At 39.9% G+C, this 20,707-nt stretch overlaps 1 protein-coding gene and 1 long non-coding RNA gene across 4 annotated transcripts in view; one reads left to right on the forward strand and one right to left on the reverse strand.

Annotated features, from left to right (window-relative positions):
- Positions 1–13,012, reverse strand: part of enpp1 (ectonucleotide pyrophosphatase/phosphodiesterase 1) — a 35,774-nt gene extending 22,762 nt beyond the window's left edge. The window contains exons 1-5 of one of the 3 annotated variants that reach the window (XM_026142792.2): positions 12,668–13,012; positions 7,818–7,887; positions 4,411–4,471; positions 2,648–2,745; positions 2,488–2,567 (exon numbers count right to left, since the gene is read on the reverse strand). In XM_026142792.2, coding sequence (XP_025998577.2) covers positions 2,488–2,567; positions 2,648–2,745; positions 4,411–4,471; positions 7,818–7,887; positions 12,668–12,796 — 438 coding nt within the window. In that variant the 5' untranslated portion in view covers positions 12,797–13,012. Of the gene's footprint in view, positions 1–2,487; positions 2,568–2,647; positions 2,746–2,998; positions 3,112–4,410; positions 4,472–7,817; positions 7,888–12,667 lie in introns of those variants that run through there. The other 2 variants (XM_080290187.1, XM_080290188.1) reach the window with 2 other exon arrangements.
- LOC145420705 (uncharacterized) lies at positions 6,193–7,496 on the forward strand. Its single transcript, XR_013902024.1, has 2 exons — positions 6,193–6,335; positions 7,334–7,496. It is a non-coding gene; the product is annotated as an uncharacterized LOC145420705 (long non-coding RNA).
- Positions 13,013–20,707: the final 7,695 nt, after the last annotated feature.

Below are 20,707 nucleotides of genomic sequence, written 5' to 3' on the forward strand. Positions count from 1 at the left end.
TTTCAACCCCAAATATTACAAGTAACCACAGCAGTTTATCTTAATTGCAGTGTCTGATTTCAACCAATAAAGGTGGAGTCAACGTTATAAGCGTCTTGCTGGAGTTGTTCTCCGTACGAATGTAAGCCATTAGGTCTCAACCATTCCTACCATCCTGTGGAAGTGTCATTTTAGAAAAAGCAGGATGTTTACACTTCTTTACAAACAGATTTAGAGTTTGAGCTTCTCTTACTCTAAATGTCTGTTCTGTCTGTAACAATTGAAAATAAAATAAAATAGATACATAATAATAATAAAGGTCAATTAAATGGACCAATATGGCAAGGCCATGATGATGCACTTGGTAAAGTAAATCTGCTAGGCATCTTTCTTGGCCTTCAGATAATAATTCTGATGGCTAAAGATCCAAATGGGACAGGCAACCCCCCCCCCCCCAAAACAAACAAGCAAACAAACAAAAAAAATTTATGTTTTGCTACTTTATTCTCAGTCACATCTGCTAGCAACCAAAGTCACGGTTTCCGCGTTCACAAACAAGTATAATCCTGGAATAAGTCTATTAACTAAACCAGTTATTTTTATAGCTTTCTTTCCTAACTTTAAAGTGGACATGAAACACTTCATTTATAAAGGCTAATTTACATCATTATCAATTTACATCATCATCTCAAAAACTGACACAGATGTAAAACTGTCTGTGAAGCAAGATTTAAGAAATCCTATTTTTAAGACATGTTTATAATCTTTCAGTACAGAGCGTAACGTCACCGGATTGGTTGGTTTCTTGTAGTCAATAGACTTACATTAGTTTATGTTAGCTAACTAGTTACAGAACCGATAACTCAATGGAAAGCAAGGTGACTAAAACTAAAAATCTGTTTCAAGTGATCACTTTTGTGCTGCCTCTGACTGCAACAAAGAGTTTTATGTTAAAACTAAATTTATACTTTTCACTTTCACTGCCTCTTTGTTGTTTGGCTAGCTGGACTCAAATGGGAAAATCCAGCTGTTAGCTGTAATGTTTGGGTTTGTAAAGCATTTTATGAATGAGCACTGTGTGGAGGAGAGCCTTCAGATCAATCAGCCGTATTTTATGCATTAAACTAGTCTGTCTTTTCCCAACACATCCAGACATTTTCCAACATCACAGGTTTCTTAAATCCAGCTACACATACAGTGTTACATCTTTTCAGTTTTTGAGAGCAGGGGTAGTGTAAATTAACCTTTATACATCAAGTGTTTCATGCCCACTTTACATATATAGAGAATAATCCCTTTCAGTTCACTGACCACTGAAACCGAGGCATACTAAAGGCACATTCACACCTTTATTCAGGACTCTAAGGCTACGTTCACACTGCAGGTCGTAATGCTCAGATCCGATTTTTGGATCAAATCCGATTTTTTTGTCTGCTTGTTCACACTACAAATAAAATGCGACAGCAAACGTGCTCTAGTGTGAACGCTCAAAGCGGCCCGCATGCGCAAAAGAAGACGTCACAAACAACGTGTTCCGTTTAGATCTAGACCAAACAGTATTGTTTGACTGATGGCCCTTAATATAAAGACTTCGGGCTTTACGTTTCCCAATTTTTGCTTTAAGTTATTTTGTTATTTACATAATAATGTAAATAACCTAATAATGATCCTTATTGCTCTTTTAGATAGGAGCGGTGCTTCAAAGGATAGTTGCAGATTTCTGTCAGAATCTGCAGATTATACAGTACAAATAAAATGTTCACGTTGTCTTCCCAACAGTTTCACTGACATCTACACTGGATGGCCAGGAAGCGTTCGCGTTGTCTTCTCGGGCGCTGATAATTGGCGTCTGTCTTGTGTCAGTGACGTAAAAGATGGATTTAATGCGACATGACCGTTCACAGCAGTCGCTTTCTAAAACATCGGATTCAGTACCACATACGAAAGTGACCCAGATCGGATTTGAAAATATCGGATTTGTGCCGTTCACACTGTCATACCATGATCGGATATGGGTCGCATAGGGTCAAAAAAAATCAGATTTGATGCGCTTTTGCCTGCAGTGTGAACGTAGCCTAACTGTAACTACTAGGTGCTTTTCCTATCATGCTGACTTACATGCTGCTGGCTTTGGCTGTGTAGTTTTCTCTTAGTAAAATATGCCATCTGCTCCCAGTAGACTTGTCATATGCTACAAAAACCATGTCTTATATGACCATATACTGGGTTTCTTAATCACTGCTAGATTATTGGCAGATTAAGAAATCCTGGGAAATGAATAACCAGTAATGTCATGTGGGTATGTTGAACGTGCTTTGTAGTAAGTGCCCCAGGTAATTGGGTTGGTCAGATCACATTCAAACTGCACACAAAACTGCTCTAAAGTTCATTGGAACAGTTACAAATTACAAATACATCCTTACACAACATGAGTTATTCATCATCACTGACCAAACACTGTTGCCCAGCAAACCTGTTTGTATTTCTCAATGAACAAAAAACACTCACAGTCACAATGGTGTAGTGGTTGGGAAAGGTCTTTGTGGGATAAACAGGCCTCAGGTATGGTGTTGTAGTTCCATTATTTCCTGCAATGTAACAAAGTCACATTGTTACCTTGAGCTGTAAATCGTAAAGAACTGTGAGACAGGCGATGTTTTTGACTTACGTAACTTGCTGATAACAGGCATGTGACTCGCATGTTCTTTCAGATACGCTGCCCGGAAACCGTCCAAAGACACCAGGATGAGAGGAGGCTTTGAAAATCTGGACAGGAAAAACATCTGATAAATACATTCTCTAAGGGGACGCTGACCTGTGTTTATCATTAATAATCTGGAGTCATCTTTCCGCTCCTTCTAGTGCCAAGTTTTTCTATAAGCAAGTCTAATCACACAACAGCATCTTGAAATGGCTACAGTCAGTCATTTCGAAGCATTTTTTAAATCAACTTTCATATCATAGCTCACTGAAACGTAAAAACTGAACCAAATTTAAGACAAATGAAAATTTAACTGACTTTACTTTTCCATCTGTGACATTTCAATCATCTTCTGTCCTCCTATCGGTTTCCTTTCAGTTCAGAAGTCTTTCAACATCATGTCCCTTTCTTAGAATGTCTGCCCTTTAACATTGCTTTGGTGTCAAGCCACTGAGAGCAAGAATTAGACCTGTGGCTGAATGCGCTGTACTATGTAGCAGCGCTGGCATTAAACCAAAACAAGCTAAAAGTTGTGAAACAGACCTGGAGAAGGAAGAGTTGGTTATGATTTTCTGTAGAGTTGCAAATATGAAAATGTCTTTCATTTTTTATTGTTAATGTAGAATAAAATCATCAATAGAATTCAGAAAATCATATAAAAATAGATACAATTAAAGCAGTTTATTGAGGGTTCTCATGTGACATCATGCGGACATAGTTTAAAATTTGTCTGCCTCTGATTTATAAAGCATGTTTCACAGATAAAAATCACAGAGTGCTTCACAATAAAGCCAGAAAACTCCCCTGAAAAACATAACACTGGCCAGTTTGTGTACTGGTCGTCTATTACTGGTATTAGCTGTGTAGTTGTAAAATGTGTAAAAGTGACGCTAAGTGGAAATAGGGAAGGTTCAACTTCAAAGTAAAATATGTGCTTTTTGAAACTGCAGCACTATGGTAGAACTTTTATGCTGAAGGCAAACTTTCTCCATTTCCGGTTTGCATGTCACTTTTAAAAGTTTTACAATAGCTCCGAGAGCAAGCCCATCACACCCATTCAAACTAGCAGCAATATGCTAGTAACCAAAATAATCATAAGAAAGATTTTGCCAACCTGTCAGGAAAGTAAAAGTGTGGTGTATCCATAGAAACAATAAAAAACAACACTCATATAAATAGACATTTGTGTGTCTTATTGTATTTTTCAAACTAAAATAGCTTCATCTGGAGCCGCAGGACCATTTTTCCACAGTCTGACGCGTCTGTCTGAGGTTACTCCCTCGCCAAGACAGAAACACACAGACACAACTCATCAACACATGCCTGATTACTCGGCCATTACCCCAGTTTCCATAGAGACAGTTACTTTTTCCCCAATAAAGCAACACCACTAGGAGAAAACAAGCCGTGATTCAGCTATTTACAAGATAAAAAATATGGACGTTAGCTGGGTAAGCAACCAGAGGGTGACAGAAAGGAAACTCTAGCCTGCTTTGTATGTTGATAATGTTTGCTAACAGTGAACAATGGTTTCTTCTCAGGGAAAATGTGGGTGATATGATTAAATAGTTCCACTTTCAGATCTGTGATATGTTACAACTTAGGATTCAGACAGAGGAGGACCAGAGCTGATGTAATCCAAAGGAGTCCAGGTGGAATTTGTGCATTCAATTTTATGAAAAGTAAATCTGTTTTCACATTGCTGAAGCCAAACAAAAGTATTATATTACCCAGAAGGACACTGTGGCTGACTGACTTCCTGAAAGGGCCCTTCCATCCAGACTTCCCCTCCTGTGAGAAAAGAACTGTTACTAAGGAAAATTGAGGTTTTCTATTTAATTTCAGCACACTTTTTGGGTTAAAGCAAATGTCAATAAATAATATATATTAACATGACACAGTGACCTTGGAAGGTAAGTTACTAGAACTGTTTTGACAACCACTTAGATCCTCAGTTTAAACTCTTACAGATTTTAAAACCTTTCATATAAATAACGGAATCTATGTTAAACCACAAAAGGACATCACCTGACAAGCTTTGAGGATATAATATGATCCCATTTGGTGGACAGCAACTAAAGCAATCTGTCAAGTTCACCCTTTAAATGGCACTGTTGAATAATTTGACTACCAGTGAAGAGGATGTGTAAGTGCAAAGTGACATTACTTTTTCATCCACATTTACAAGAAGACCGGAAGCATTTCGAGACAGAACACATGCTACGCTTTCATTTTGCCTCGGAGAAGATGAGATCACCATAGAAACAATCTTGGAAACAAAGAAGTGAAACATAACACATTGTAACCTGGGGAACTACATAACCTGTGAACACAACAGTACAGACTGCATTCAGTGCAACCTTTTTAGCCCTCAGCTGTTTCCTTACATAACAGGGCTTTCATGATATCACAGTTTCACTTCATGTCTGTCGTGTTGGATAATGACACCAGTCAGGAAAAAGACTCCAGGTTTGAATCTTGCTGTTGGCTGTTTAAGTGTTCTGCAGGAGCCTGCATGGGTTTCCACCAACTGATCGAAGTCATGCATGTTAATTTGATTTTAAATGGGCTGTAGGATGGGAATGTAAGACTGTTTTCCTCTCTGTGTTAGCCTTGTGACAGACTGGTGACGGCGTTTATCCCGTCTCGTTATCCTCAATTCATGGTTATTATGACACCCCAGAAGAAATGAGCCTCATTTTCATTAGAGCTCTTATTGTGCCTACTTGATGCATTTACTAATGAGAGGGTCTGTATCAAAGACACACAACTATTAGGTTATTCTTTTGATGGGTGGATTTGGGTTTTACATATTTTTACATGTTCCATTTGTTGCTGTTCTTTTAACTCTCTCAAGCCTAACCTGTCGCTGGCATCAGACAGGTGTTTTGTAACCCTCTTTTCAATATCTGCAACTCCCGTAACTCCTGAACCATTTGCTTGATTGAAATAATTGCAACGGTTCCTGAAAACAGCGACTCTGCGCTTTTCAGTGATATTAGGGTTATTACGGTAATCCCAGGCACGGTGTCTTAGCAGCTCCGTGAAGAGGAAGGTTGGTCCTCCCAAAACAACAAAAAACACAAAGGAAAAAAGCCGTCACTTGCTCTTTCTGCTGTGAGAGAGGCTAATACAATACTGTTGTTTATGCATCAGTAATATATGATTATCTAAGAGAGAGCTGCAAGAACAGCACTTCCTTCCTGTGTTATGTAGAGACATGTATAACAGAAAAAACCAAATATAAGTGCTGCTTCCTGGAGCTGTTAGAAAACAAAAGCAGCACTTAGTTTGGGAAAGACAATAGACAGTAAAACAATCATAACATTTATTCTAGTTGTTGTAATCAAATGCGAACTGAGAATACGCCCTCAAATGTTGTAACGGTCTGCACAGGTTGATAAGAAACCTTCCTTACTCAAGGACTTTCCCACAGGCAAGGCATCACCAAGCAGGATATTTTGGGTCACCTCTTTAACCTTTTAAACATCTGCCTTCCTTATGCATCCATCAAGTTTCCTGCTGTACTGACAGGGCATACGACAGAGGGAGCCTTAGCACATGGGTGAAAAATCCTCTCCTCGCTGCGTCGGGGCCAGCTATGTGGTTTGGACTTAACACGGGGATGCTCTGTCTCAGGAGACGGCTTTCTATGGTGAGTAATCGACAAGTAATCGAAAGGTTTTATGTTAACTGAGGAGAAAATAGAGTGCAAGTTAAAGGGAAATGCCACAGGAGAGAGAGGACCCCACCCAGGCTGGGGACTGCTGCCCACAGTCATCGCCGCTGCCCCCTAAATTGGAGGAGCGTTTTGGCATGGTGGTTTTCAACAAAGAGCGTACTGACACTGCTGCCCACGTCTAACTGGGGCGAATCTATAGCTGCAGAAAACATTCCTCTGTCACTTAAGAGGGTATTTACGACTTGTTTTGCAACCATGGACAGAAAAAACTAGCCTGCACCACCCTGACAAAAACATACGCTCAACCTATGCGGCGTCTTGGGGGTTAACTTTCACCTCTCTGTCTCTCTTTTGCTGCCTGGTTGGTAACTTTATCCTTCTCTACTGCTCCTCTAAATACTTCAAGTCTCAAGTTTCTGGAGGATCTGCAGCGGGATGTTAGGTGCTATACACAAGAGTGTGGAGCCTTGATTGTTATTTTACCAAGTGACAACCGCACCAAATGAGTTCTCGCTGAATAAATGCCAGAAATGTAACCTGAGATAATCTGTCTCACGCTCTTGTAGCCAAAGCACTCTATTCACTGTCCATGAGGAGTGAAAACCATGACTTAGACAAAGCTCAGACAGAAAATGTATTAATGTGGTACTACACAGATTTACATGTGAGTGAAAGAAAAAGCAGGTCAGCACTTTGACAGCTGCATTTCGAAGGTCAACTCTGAGAATTCATTAGGAAAAGCAATTGAAATCCTCGTGAATACAGGGCGCTGAGGTCTGTATTGACATTCTTCACATTTCCAACACCAGCACTTCACAGACTTTATATCTACTAAAGTAAAATTCAAAGATATCCTGCAGTAACAGACTTATGCGGATTGTTGTTTTGTTTCCTGCGCAGAAGGATGCACATGTGTGTTGCAGTGACACGAAGTCCCGCTAATATTTTCATCTTGTACCACTTATTGACAGCTGCAGCAGCAATATGTCTGGATATGCACCAACCAAAGGAAGAGGGACTGCAAGCAATCAAACGTGGCAGTGAAGAAATGTAGCTTTTCTTAAAACTGTTTTTGCTGTTTTGAGGAAGAAGATACACTTAACTTGTTTATTAAACCACAAGAACATGCATAAAGCTGTTTGATGAGAAACAGGGGTGTTAAATAAATAAATTCTATTAGTACTATGGAATATAGCCAGTCCCAGGCTCACTTGGCGCAATCCAAGGTGACCAGGCCAACATTATACCAGAGGCAAAACAGTTTCTTTAAAATTTAAATGTAATCCAAGCTGAATGAAAAATATGCTATAAATGAAGCACAAATCATGAAGGGGGAAGAGGGATGGGGGAGGGGGATTGGGGACTTTTCCAACAGCCATTGGGCAAGAATTATGAAAATGAGGAGGTGAAATGTACATTAATTTAATGCTGGTTAATTAAAACAGTCAATCTTACCTGATCCTTTCTCCTTTCTCAGAAAAATCACCACAGCCAGGATAACCACCAGTAAACACAGCAGCAGAACCTATAACCCAGAAGATAAAATGGCAAGATGTTTGTTAAAGCTGTTAGAGATAGCAGCCACTAATTTCACATTGTTTATTTTGAACTATTTGAACTTTGAGAAAAGAAAAAGGTTCAAGCACTACAAAATCTCGTCCCTCTCAAGAGAAGACACAAATTAACAAAACTAAATCACGTCCACACTCAAAGCTTCAGCTCTAGAGAGAGCAGTGTTGGCTGTTGTACAGCAAGTATTAGATGAGATCCTCTTCACCTAATGACTAAATCATGCTGTTATTTTGCCTCTTAGCATCACTAACACGAGGCTGACATTACAGGCTCTTAAAATAATATTAATGGACCGATCATGAATAAATTTGTTGTATCCACAGTTCGCAGAGGAACCCAGCTGACTCGCATGATCCTCTTAAATTTCCAAGTTTTCTTTTCAAAAAATGTGATGCAGCTGCAGATGCAGACTGAGAATCACAAAAACAGCCAAGCTACGAGACGGTCAAGAACAAACGGGCTCAGTGTTTCTCTGTACTTCACTGTCTTCAATTCCGTTTAAAAACTGTGTCTGGAAAAAATTATTTTATTGAATCGTTTATTTACACTTTACGCACCAGAGACAGCATGCTATTTTTCCCCAGATCCTCGTCCAACAGGGGGAAAACCCCTGATCGGATTACAACTCTGTGTGCATTGTTACTAAACTACAATCATGTAAAAAAAAGAAAAGAAAAAAAGAAAAAACATACAGAGTTTGACGTCTCCAAGTTAAAATAAAAATGTACATGTCTTATGCAACTTTGTTACTTTTTTACTGTTAAGAATTGGCATTTGGGACCTGTTGAATTACACTAGGGTGGCAAACACTACTCGATCACCATGCTATTGTTTTCTGTATACTTCTAATTATGCTTACATTAGCTTTTAGCTCAAAGCCCTACTCCATTACTGCAGCTGAAGAGGTTTAGATACGTTGCTTTATTCAGTTATCCTTCTACCGTCCACCGAGACTTCCATCTGTATCCTCACAGGCTCAACTGTTGATTTTAACAATTTCCACACCATCTCCATCTGTCTATATATTAGTCTCAGCTCTCTGCAGTTGGAAGTAGTGATCCAGAATTGTTTTTGTTTGTTTTTTTAAAAATCACAACCTTTCTGCCCCAGGACAGCAGCTCCCTGGGGGCGAGTGGTTTGTAATTAGATGGGTGTTTCAAAGATTACTTTACTTAGAAATGACAGTGTTTACCAGGGTTATCACGGATGCTGATTTTGAACCGTCTGCAATGCCCCAAACCAGGCCAGTTACTCATTATGGCATTACAAATCTTCATTTTAAATGTGTCGCCAGATTTTAATATTTATTATTCTGGTAAAATTGTGCCTTGCAATCACAGTTTTTAAAGAGTATAATATGTAAGTGCGTTATGGCTCATCTCCTTTTATTCCTATGACCATCTTATCACCTCTCTGCTGGGAACGCAGCTGCAAATATTTCCTTAGCACAACACAAGTCATAGTTTAAAGCAAGTCTCTTGTTCTCTGGTGTCACTTTTTGCTGGCACAAAGAGTCTAATTTCCTCTCAGAACTGATACGTTTTTAATCTTTTCACACTGTTTCTGTAGTCTATTACTTTTAACTGAAAGGGGGAAAAAGCTAAACTAAAAAGTTCAAAAAAACAGGCTTAAAGTGGAAAAACATAAATTCTTCCTGGAGGAAAGATTTTACAGAGGATTTACAGTTTAAACAAACAAATCCTCAAGCCAAAACTAGTCCGATCCTCCCAAGCTAGAAAGCTACAGCAGTACAGCAGGAGTAATCTACTTAGTGTGATTCACAAGAGCTGGAATTCCTATACAGGTATGAAAACGCACTGCTGTATTTGGTGTCTGGGTACGTGCACTTATTTTCCCCAGCTATAGGTGAAAAAAACTGTAAACTTGGATGGGCTTCACAGAAATGCTTAAAGACGGGGTCTCTGTGGGTTGTGAAAGTAAACAGACTGTCTGGTGGAAACCTACTGGGCTGCCTGAAACACGCTTTAATATTTATTCAGACCCCCCACCATGACCACCACTCATTTTCCATTGTCTACAAGAGAATGATGTAAAGGTTCTGAAATTAAACTACAGATGAAAGTCATCTTCGAAGTGGACATCAAAAAAAGGCTATCCAAAGACACAAAAACTCTTTCTAGGGAAGTGTCATTCTAGTTCAGGGGTGGACTTAGACACAAAAGCTAAGGGCTACACATCAAACTGCCATCATGTGTGGCCTTATGACATGCACAAAGCTGAAAGATATGGTAGATATGACAAGCTGCTCTCGCATAAGCCTGGATCCTTGATCCAAAAAAAAAAAAAACAACAACTCTGCTACTTTTCTGTGTTAATCAGGTGCACAACTGCACAACTGAAGCAATCTAGCTTCTCAGGCAGCAGGGCAAAAGAGGAACTACCATAGAAAAAACAGTTTAAGGTGGGTGGAGTTTGAACAGATCTATCTGGTGAAGGAGTGGTAGACATTCACTTTATTATTCATTGTCATAAAGTGTTAATGGGTACTCAAGATTGAGCTTTTACTTATTTTTGAGTTATTTTGGGGTTTTAAGACATTAGGGATGTATTGCAAAGTAGTTACTGCACCATTTTCTGGTAAACCCATTGAACTAAAGCTTACAATCTGCACTTAAAACACATCTTGATTGGTTTAATTTAAAATCCACTGTGGTAGTGTACAGAGGCGAAACTACAAAGTCATGCTATTGTCCGAATTGTCGTGGACCTTAAAAATGAGACCTTGTGTGTGTCTAATTGGTACAAAGCAGACAGCATCTGGTTATTGTGGTGTCGAGCTGAAGGTCGCAAGTGAATAGCTGAAAGGATGCGCACATTCTCAAATGACTTCTTTGACATGCAGTTTATGCCTCAGTGATGAAGGAGATCACGAACATTCCAGACATGTTTAACTTTCCACTTCCAACTTAAAAAAAATCACAATTTATTTCACTATATTACAGCAAGAAACATGTTTTTCTGATATGACTATGACCGCAGCAATATAAAACAAGTCCATAAAACATAACGGTATTTTTCTTTACAATTGCTTCAATTATATTTTTTTCTGTAAAGACTGAAACACACTCCAGATTTAGCCTCCACAAAGACTAAGTGTGGTTAGTTTCAATGCCCCGAGGAGCTGTGAACAATAAAAGCTGCTGTTGTTTTCTGAGACGTTCCTTCTGTGATAAAAATACTGTTCTGGGGAAAACAAAGAACAGACCCAGCAGATTAAAATGTCCATTCCTGCCAGTGATGGAGATAGCCAAGTATTGCGTCAAAGTTCGCACAGCCTGTCTTTTGGTCGACATATTTTTAAACCTTTAAGTTATTATTTTTCAGATTTAGACTAATAATTCAATATACATATTTACCAATGCTACATTATTACAGATTACACCTTAAAGCGCTACCAAAGTTTTGATCTACTGGCCCAGATGTGGGGATGTTACTGGACACTGAAGATTATTGATCAAGTCAGAATCTTAAAATTAACAATGTGTTTTGTAAGAGAGTCCAGGGTCAAGATGGGCCGGTTTAAATGAGTCTGTTCTTGATGGTAGCACAAGAAGAACAGGCCAAGCCGTGACAAACGTCCACATCCACCTTCTTTCACTGTTTAATTCAGGTTCTTGGGCGGGGTGCTGGAGCCTACCACACATTTCATAAAAGTTAGAGGTATGTTACACTTTGCACAGATAGCTAGTTTATCTCAGGAACTGCCAATCAACCCAACACACATCTTCATCAGTGCTGACTATCACAGCACTGTGCCTGTCTGTTTGTTGAACAGTCTTGCATTAGAGTAAAACAAATATTGCTCAATTATGTGAGAAACTAATTGCCCAATTAGTCAACGTTATAAATAATTATAGTTATAAACAACTTCAGCTACTACCTGTGCCTCTGCACGGTAACATCTAGAACCACTAAAACTACATCAAAACAAAGCGCTGGCAGGACGACTCAATTTCCAGCTGCCTGAATACACCCAGTATTTTGCTGAAACGACACTTTGGATCAGAGTCAACGTTGTGGGGTCAGAGCTCCACCCAGCCCTGCTTCACACTAACAACTGCAGGTCTTGTCCACCTGCAGAGAGCCTGCTGGCCTGTGTCTGTTTGCAGTGGAGTGAAAACATTTAGTTTCCACGTTCACGCTGGCAACACTGACAGTCTCGTCTGTGTGGCAGCTGTGAATTAATGACAGTGTGAGTAAACAGTGCAGAAATGCTGACCCGAGGATGTGGTTTTTGATCCCTGACGATGGTTCTCTTCCCCTAGTTAAACATCACACAGTGCCAGTTGGGTTAACTGTCTAATGTTTGACAAAAATTATACATTAAAAAAAAAAAAAAGGACTACTCAACAGGGCCCAAAATGACGCCTTCAAATGTTTTTTAAACCCCAGAATCCAGTTTGCAATTATGAGACAAAAGAAAAAAGATGGACATCTCTTCATTTCAAACAGGGACAGATGATTTTTCCCCCCCAGTATTTCTTCTAGAGGACAAAAGACAGCAGCTACTTATTAATCAATAATATCATCTATAATAATAGTGTCCCTGACACTTTAAGGGCTTCCCAATTTAAAAGTCACATTTAAGACCATGCAGTAATATGAGTGGCAGGAGCTCAGACAAATACATTAACTATAATGTGTGACTTTCACACAGCGAAGTCAATCGCTCAAAGTTGCCCTCCATGCTGCCAAAGTGCAACTGAACATACCCCAATAATGATTTTACGGCGGGTACTCCTTTTATTCTCATTCATGCTCCTCTGACTCTCCACCTCTCGTGTCCCAAATAAAGACGCTGCCTGTTCCGCCGACCCGTCCTCTCCTTTGGTCACTTCCATGCTGCTAAGCGCAAAAAAACAAAAACAAAAAAAGGACGCCTGCCAGTGCTTTCCAGGTTGAACTGAGTAGCAGGATGGGATGCAGCTCTGAGGAATATATAGAGGGGAAATGCCCGCCTTTCTGACGTCTTCAAGTTTTTGCAAAGTGGCTACATGTGTTAGATCTAAGGGAGGAGGAGGATCCAAGACTAATAAAAGCAGAGCAGAAAGCAGAAACTCCCCCTTATTCTGACTTATTTTCCTCTAATGTGGCGATGAAATAGTACTTTACCCACTTTAAAGCCAATCAGAGTCACTTTAAAAGAAAATAAAACCCAGACACATTCAGAATACGCATGCCTCAGACGTATTATCACGTCTAATTTCTTTGATTTAGGACATTGACTCGAAATAAAAAGCAAACACAGATACAGTAATTACGGACTTTCTATGAAAATCCATTATAAGGTCGTGGAGCTGCCACCATCTTGTGGCCAGACTTAAGTGGTGCATTAGGTTCCAGTTCGAGGGTTGCGTCCCATGCAAATATTTAAATTAATTTTTTAAAAAACCCAGTTCAACACATTTTCCTTTCCTTAAATAAGAATCTAAGGCTTTTGGCTTGACTATAGTCTTATTTAATTTCACTTACCGTTGGCAAATTTGAGCTTGGCGTTAGTGACTGCTTGCTAAAAATTATCCACTGAAGGAGAAATAATCCACTAGAGGGCGCTGCTCCACCTCTTCTATTCTTTCTTCTATTCAAAAATAATTTGGTCAACAAAAAGAAATAACAGCCGATTACAAAAGATATTCGGCCTCATATGAAAACATAAATAAAATTTGTATTTTAATAAATTGTAGTCCTGCTAGAAAAAGGTTTGCATGTAGCATAACAGCATTAAACTCCTTTAATATAAACCTCAGGCAACCAGAGCTATTTTCAGAGTTCCTTCCATGAGCTCTGTAAGCTCTACTTGGCTGGTTTAGAAGCGATGTATGGTAAATGGCCTGTATTTGTATAGCGCTTTACGTAGTTCCTATGGACCCCAAAGCGCTTTACACTACATTCAGTCATTCACCCATTTGGACACACATTCACACACTGGTGATGACAAGCTACGTTGTAGCCACAGCTGCCCTGGGGCGCACTGACAGAGGCGAGGCGACCTGTCTCTGAAAGGTACCTGGTGTTCATCCGCCCCATATGCCCACCCCTATGAAAAAATTCTGGAGACACCATTGCATACAGATCAGTCTTATGAAGTATTTGGGTTTTTCTGGCAAAAAGTATTTGCCAGAAAAAAATATTACAATGGAAAATATTACAATGGAAAATATTACAATGGAAAATATTACAATGTAGTAATTAGACATGGAAAATTGTAATAAAAGTAATAAAATAGTGACAATTTCAGAGTTTTTCCAGCCTTTCCTGTTGAAAATTTCATACATAACACTGTGTGACCTGGACTTTACCTATACAATATTTACAATAACATCTTTAAGAGCAGTTGTCACATTGGGCAAATACTGATATTAGTCAGTGAATGACACTTAACATTCATAAATAGTGCTGCTTTTCGCTTCCTATCTTGCCAGAGAGAGTCATAATAATGCACACCCTCTTATGTGTGCATTAAAGCTATCTTAGCTTCACCCATTCTTCTTGTTCTTCTTCAAAAATATACTAAGGTCTTCTTTTCAAGTGCCTCTTAAGCCGAGCTGTTTTGCAGCTTGGACTTATCGGCCATCTTTGGTGCTTAATGGTGTTTATTAAATAAGCTAATCCTGCCAGAAGTTTTGTAGATCCCATCAAAACATTTCATACCAGCAATTAGCAGAGGCTGTTAAAAGTAAAGCATATACAACTGGTCAAAGTGTGAGTGCAGCCTTTGGAAAATCCAAATAAAACTTTGTATATTATGTTGCTGTATCACACACTAACTTTTGACCATTCTGACCTAATGAAAATTTAATTTGGATCACCCCATTGCCCATTTAAAGTGTCAGGTGCAGTATTAACTGATGTCGATTCTTAGTATCCTCACTGCGATTTGCTTCTACTCTAACTAAATACAATTTAAATGATTTAACAGTAACACAAAAGCATGTTTTTGTTTGCAGGAAGCACTTAAATTCACATTCTCTAACTTTGAATCGATTGTTATGGGCACTTGCAGTTTATGCATATATATCCAAGCACACTACTCTGTGGTATTAAAGCATCCACTATATGGTGCTGTTGCAACACTTTCACAGTTATAATACATTTGGTGTTTGGTGGTAGAGCTGTTTTCCTGTCACTATATGCAGTCATATAATATGGTTTCTTTCACATCCAGCTGTGTCCAGTTGTATGATCATTTTTTATCACATGTGGCTGGTGCCCCTGACCTCTGACCCCTGTGCTGTCTTGTACTCATAAACAGCCCAGGGCTACATGTTCTCACTGTCTGTTTAGTTTTGTCTCCCAGTGTGTGTTTGCATGTGTGTGTGTGCGTTAGCTCCATAAGCCTGAGTTTGTTTTTCATTGTAAGCTATAGGGCTGTGCATGCATGCCCGAATGTGTGTTTCATGTTGTTGTTACAGTGACTGTTTCTGTGTGTGTGTTCTGCTCAGTGAGCTGCGTGTCTCTCAGCTGTGTCTCCCTACAGCTGCCCCTGACTCAGCTGGATATTACAACATGACCTTTAATACTGACCTACACATTTGGCACTTAATGTCTACACGATTCTGGCCTAATGCTCAGACTGACAAAATAATCCAAGTAAACCCTTTTGTTGTGCACTTTGAGCTGCAAAGTATTTGTCATGGTAATCATGGCAGCAACCCAGAACATTTAGACATGTAGACATGATCAAAACTGAACTCAAATGGCTTCCACAAAGATCTGAATCCAATAGAGCACCTTTGGGATGTGGTGGAAGAAGAGATTCCCATCACGGATGTGCAGCTGACAAATCTGCAGCAGCTGTGTGACGCTATCATGTCAGTGGGGACAAAAACCTCTGGAATGTTCCCAACACCTTGGTGAGTCCATGCCATGAAGACTTAAAGTAGTTGGAGAGGCCGCAGAGTGCACAAGGAACTTTGTCTTTAATGAAAGAAGGAAACAATAGTGTATGAAAGTTTAAAGATGTAAACCTTTTTAAGGGAACCTCTTGAAAGCAAAAGGATGCTTGGCTAGCCATCATCAAAAGGAATTTTGTAATAAAACAAGAAGAGTTTGACTTATGTTTTGCTTTTCAGTTGGTGGAACCCAGAGACCAAATAGTGGGCCTGGGCACTTAAAAGGTTGCAGAAAAACTTTGTAAAGGTGTTCAATAATGACCAATAATGACATCCATCCATCCATCCATCTTCTTCCACTTATCTGAGGCTGGGTGTCGGGGGCAGCAACCTAAGCAGAGAAGCCCAGACCTCCCTCTTCCCAGCCACCTCCTCCAGCTTCTCTGGGGGAACACCAAGGCGTTTCCAGGCCAGCTGAGAGATATAATCTCTCCAGTGTGTCCTGGGTCTGCCCTGGAGCCTCCTCCCCGTGGGACATGCCCAGAACACCTCACCCAGGAGGCGGCCAAGGAGCATCGTTGTCAGATGCCTGAACCACCTCAACTGGCTCCTTTCAATGTGGAGGAGCAGCGGCTCTACTCTGAGCCCCTCCTGGATGGCTGAACTTCTCACCCTGTCTCTAAGGTAGAGGCGTTAGCTTACAACGCCAACTGTCTGCCATCTATAATCCAGTTTTGAGATCCCTTTCCAGACGCCTTAACGTCCACTCACATCCTGGGCCATTTGACCTCAATAAATCACATCATAGGGTGGGGCTAGGTTTCACTGTGGGTTCACCTGAAACCTTGGCTGATTGTGACCCACACCCATTTTCTTTGCTTTCCAAGCTCCCTAGACTACGATGACCTGGATGACTGAGAACCTTCACAGACAGTTAGCAGAGTGCTTTGACAGATAAGCAAGCGGCAGATACACAGTGGGTGAATTAACATAGGAAGCAAAACATCAAGTATAGAAGTAAAGAAGACACTCAAAGAAACAATAAAAAGACAGTAAAGACTTTCCTGTTAACAATTCTTTTGCTATTTAAACATACTATATGTACATTCAGAAAATTAAACCTTTCATTCATGTGCAACAGATTGCAGCAACAACTATTTTTGCAATCACATCGCTGAAGCAATCTGCAGCACTGAGAGCAGAGAGGAGAAGCAGAGAGGAGATGAACCCAGATAAAGCCTCGATTTATAAATAAAACACTGTGAAAGCAGCAGTTGGTGCAGTAGGTTAAAGAATTCATCAGCTGACAGTTATAAGCACATCTCCCGCCCTGAGATTTACTGCACTTGATTTATTCCTTCAACTTTGCACAATCCTCAACCAATATTGAAGTCTTCTGTCTTCACAGGCATGTGTGTCACCAACTACCTGTCAGCATTCACAGCGGAGCGCCTATGCTTTCAGTCTGAGGCCTGCTTTTGTTGATGCCCTGAAATAATGAGCACCTTTCAGAAACGTTGATATACACTTACCCACAACTGGAACACGTTGCCCACCTGGAACATGTTGACATATTTTTGGTTTTAACTGAGTTGTGATGTAAGGACAGACAGCATGTGACACTACAACATAAAACATGAGGTTGAACATTAGCAGTTTGCTTTAGCTTCACCATGTTTGTAAGATTAGAACAAATCTGAGTTATATAAGCACACTTTATTGAGTTACTGGGATCAGAAAAGGGCGAGAATAAGGTTATACACACCTACTGCACATCAGTCTGCATTATGAACATGGTGGAGGTGTGAAAGCTGGTGCAAACAGGTTTTAGTTGGATAGCTTTAACTTTTTTGAGTTTCACTTTTTCCAAATGATGCTACAAATCTGCTGAGGTTGGATGTGACACTTTAAAAAGCTTTGAAGTTGCTGTCATATTTGCTCAAGTTTTTTTTAATGTGACTAAAAGAAAAGCAGATTTTTTTTTCTTAATTCAGCACTAATGGTAGTGCTGATTTGTTCCAAGGCTCTGAAAGCTTATGTAGAGCTGCTAACATTGCTCTTGATCTTGTTATTCTTCCATGTTTCAGTTTTATGCATTAAAAATCCATCCATCAATCTGTGAAATGCTCATCCAGTTACAGTACATAGTACATAGTTAGAGTACCCTGCTTAGACCCTGGACTCTGCCTAACCTGCAATAGAAGTGCCACTTACATTCAAACCAGCAGACAGTTTAGAATCACCAACGAACCCAACGTGTATTTTTAGACTGTGGGAGGAAGTGGGAGCACCCAGAGAGAACTCATGGTAGCACACGGAGAATATGTAAACTTAGCACAAATAGACCCATGGCTGGCCCGAGGATTCAAACCAAGGACTTTCTTGCTGTGCATTAGTAAAGTTTACTTTTGTAGTTCTGCATCAAAAACTACAAATAACAGTGAAGCACAGAGGGTAGAATAAGCACAAATACTGCCCATGAGAAGGGACGTCCCCCAAGTTTAAGGCACACATGGGAACAACACACATAATCTGCACATTTCCTCGGGGTTAAACAAGAATGCTTTCCCTGTGGAAGACCAGCGCTAGTACAAGATGTTCTGTGTTCGTCTTACGTAGCTTTGTGTTTCAAAATGTGTGCATTTTCACAGGTGCGTCTCTGATTGTTTGAGACAGCGTAAAACCAGAAAAAGACATCTTCCAGTGAGGAAAAAATCTCATGAGGTTAATGTCAGATGAGCTTTCTGTCATAGACTGAATATATTTTGGGAAATGAACCCCTGCACAGAGAGAACAGCGGGGAAAGAAATGTACTCTGCACAAAGTGACAGTTTGGGACATATATTAGCAGACCGTGGTGTGCATATGTCTCTCCACATATAAATGTGTCTGTGGAGGTATTATGGTCAAGGGCTGCAGCTGCAGCCCTTTTTTGCCCAGGATGAAATTCTATCATGTGGCCTGCCAACTCTACTCAAAGGTAACATGTAATCTTTTTTTTCTTTCTTTTTTTTACACTTTCTGCAAGCAATAGTCAGTGTTCTTGTCTTTTGATCTTGGGTAAAGTTTTTTCCAATCCAGTCCATTAGATGGCTTTGGAAAATGTGAATGAGGTTTTAGAGCTTTTACTACTGATAAAAATCTCCCCCATGGCCATTCACAGTACAAAGTATTTAAATGATAAATTTCTTTAATTTTTACACACATGGTACAGTTTAAGATCAAAGAGTCCTACTGACAAGTTTCTTTTGTTTATTAGAGCACCCTTTTTTTTATCATGTAGAAAAACTAAGATTTACTGTTGACTTTGTGCTTTTTGTCTTATATTAAGATATTTCATTGATTAAATGTGTAGTTAAACCTTCTTACACTGACAGAAATTTGAGTTTTACCAGTCCAGCCTACATAAGATCAAAGTCAACAATAAGTAATATGCAAGTAATCCACGTAGTTCAAGAATTCAAGTTTGAGGCTCCGTTTAAGGCAGTTTTTCCTGGGAGAGTAATATCCAAGCACATGACTTCTGGGGCAGCCAATCAGACCAAAGGCTAGAAGATGAAGTCAGTGAAGCTAATACTGCTGGTTTCAGATAGAGGATGACCTGGGGGCTGCACCAAAGCCAAGTATAAGATAAATACAGATGCATTTGTACTGTGAATCATGCAAAGCTACTGGGGTATAGTTCAAAATGATGAATATAGAGTATGTAATGTACACAAGAGGTTAACTTTAACATGTATGTGTGTTCAAAACACTGAGGGGTAAAATAATGGGAAAGGAATTGTCCTAGAAAGCTCCTTCTGCTCATTGGCTGGATTTCAGTGGGAGAAATCGTTCATTACTCCTCCAAGCCATCCTCAGCTTCATGATCATTAATATTAACGATCATGAAATGAATGATGCTGACGTAAGTAATGCTATTATTGTTATTAAACATGGAGTAAACTGAGTCTGAAGAAGTCAGATGGGTGAATATTGAATCTTTTCTCCAAAGGGAAATCAACTTTCTGGGATTTGCTTTTCTGGATTATTGAGGATTCATCAGGACATGTTGGAATGATGTACCATAAGGGACAACTGAACTAAAGTGCAATTAGTTGCACACAGCAGAGAGCCACTAAGTGTTACTTGGACCCACAGTCCCATCGACATGTTATTAGGTACAACAGAAGCACTGACATTTTTTTTTTCTGTTAATAAGATACAGTGACAACTGCTAGTCATACAAATATTTCTCTGTTTCTCTCATTTTTTGACATTAGATTCACTATGAGTAAAAGTAGAGGAGGCTGTTATCATTGTGCAAGACTGGTTATAGCAAAAAACAATCATAAACAAACAACATAAAAGGGAAAATGTACATATGTGATAACAGTAAGTCAGACACTTACTGTTAAGACACTAGGCCCAGGATCCTCCAACAACCACTAGGCCCAGGCTCTTGCAGCAGCCACTAGGCCCAGGACCCTCCTGCAGCCACCAGGCCCAGGATCCTCCAACAACCACTAGGCCCAGGCTCTTCCAGCAGCCACTAGGCCCAGGACCCTCCTGCAGCCACTAGGCCCAGGATCCTCCAGCAGCCACTAGGCCCAGGCTCTTCCAGCAGCCACTAGGCCCAGGATCCTCCAACAACCACTGGGCCCAGGCTCCTCTAGCAAGGCACCAACAAGTAAATCGACAGTGACTTCAATGGGCCATCACAAGGTAACACCAATCTCACCCTTTTCAAAATGCCGCCTAAAAAAGCAAACCCAGGAGTTGAAGAGGAGTTGGAGGAGATTAGGAAAACGCTTAATTTCATGTCTGAGCAAAGTGGCTAAACAACAAGGTATGTTACATGACCTAATGGATGAAATAAAACAACTAAAAAACTTGATAAAGGAGAAGGACAAGAAAATAGACGACTTGGAACGGCGAATC

This window comes from Astatotilapia calliptera, chromosome 15 (assembly GCF_964374335.1).
Source record: "Astatotilapia calliptera chromosome 15, fAstCal68.1, whole genome shotgun sequence".
NCBI classification, from domain to species: domain Eukaryota; kingdom Metazoa; phylum Chordata; class Actinopteri; order Cichliformes; family Cichlidae; genus Astatotilapia; species Astatotilapia calliptera.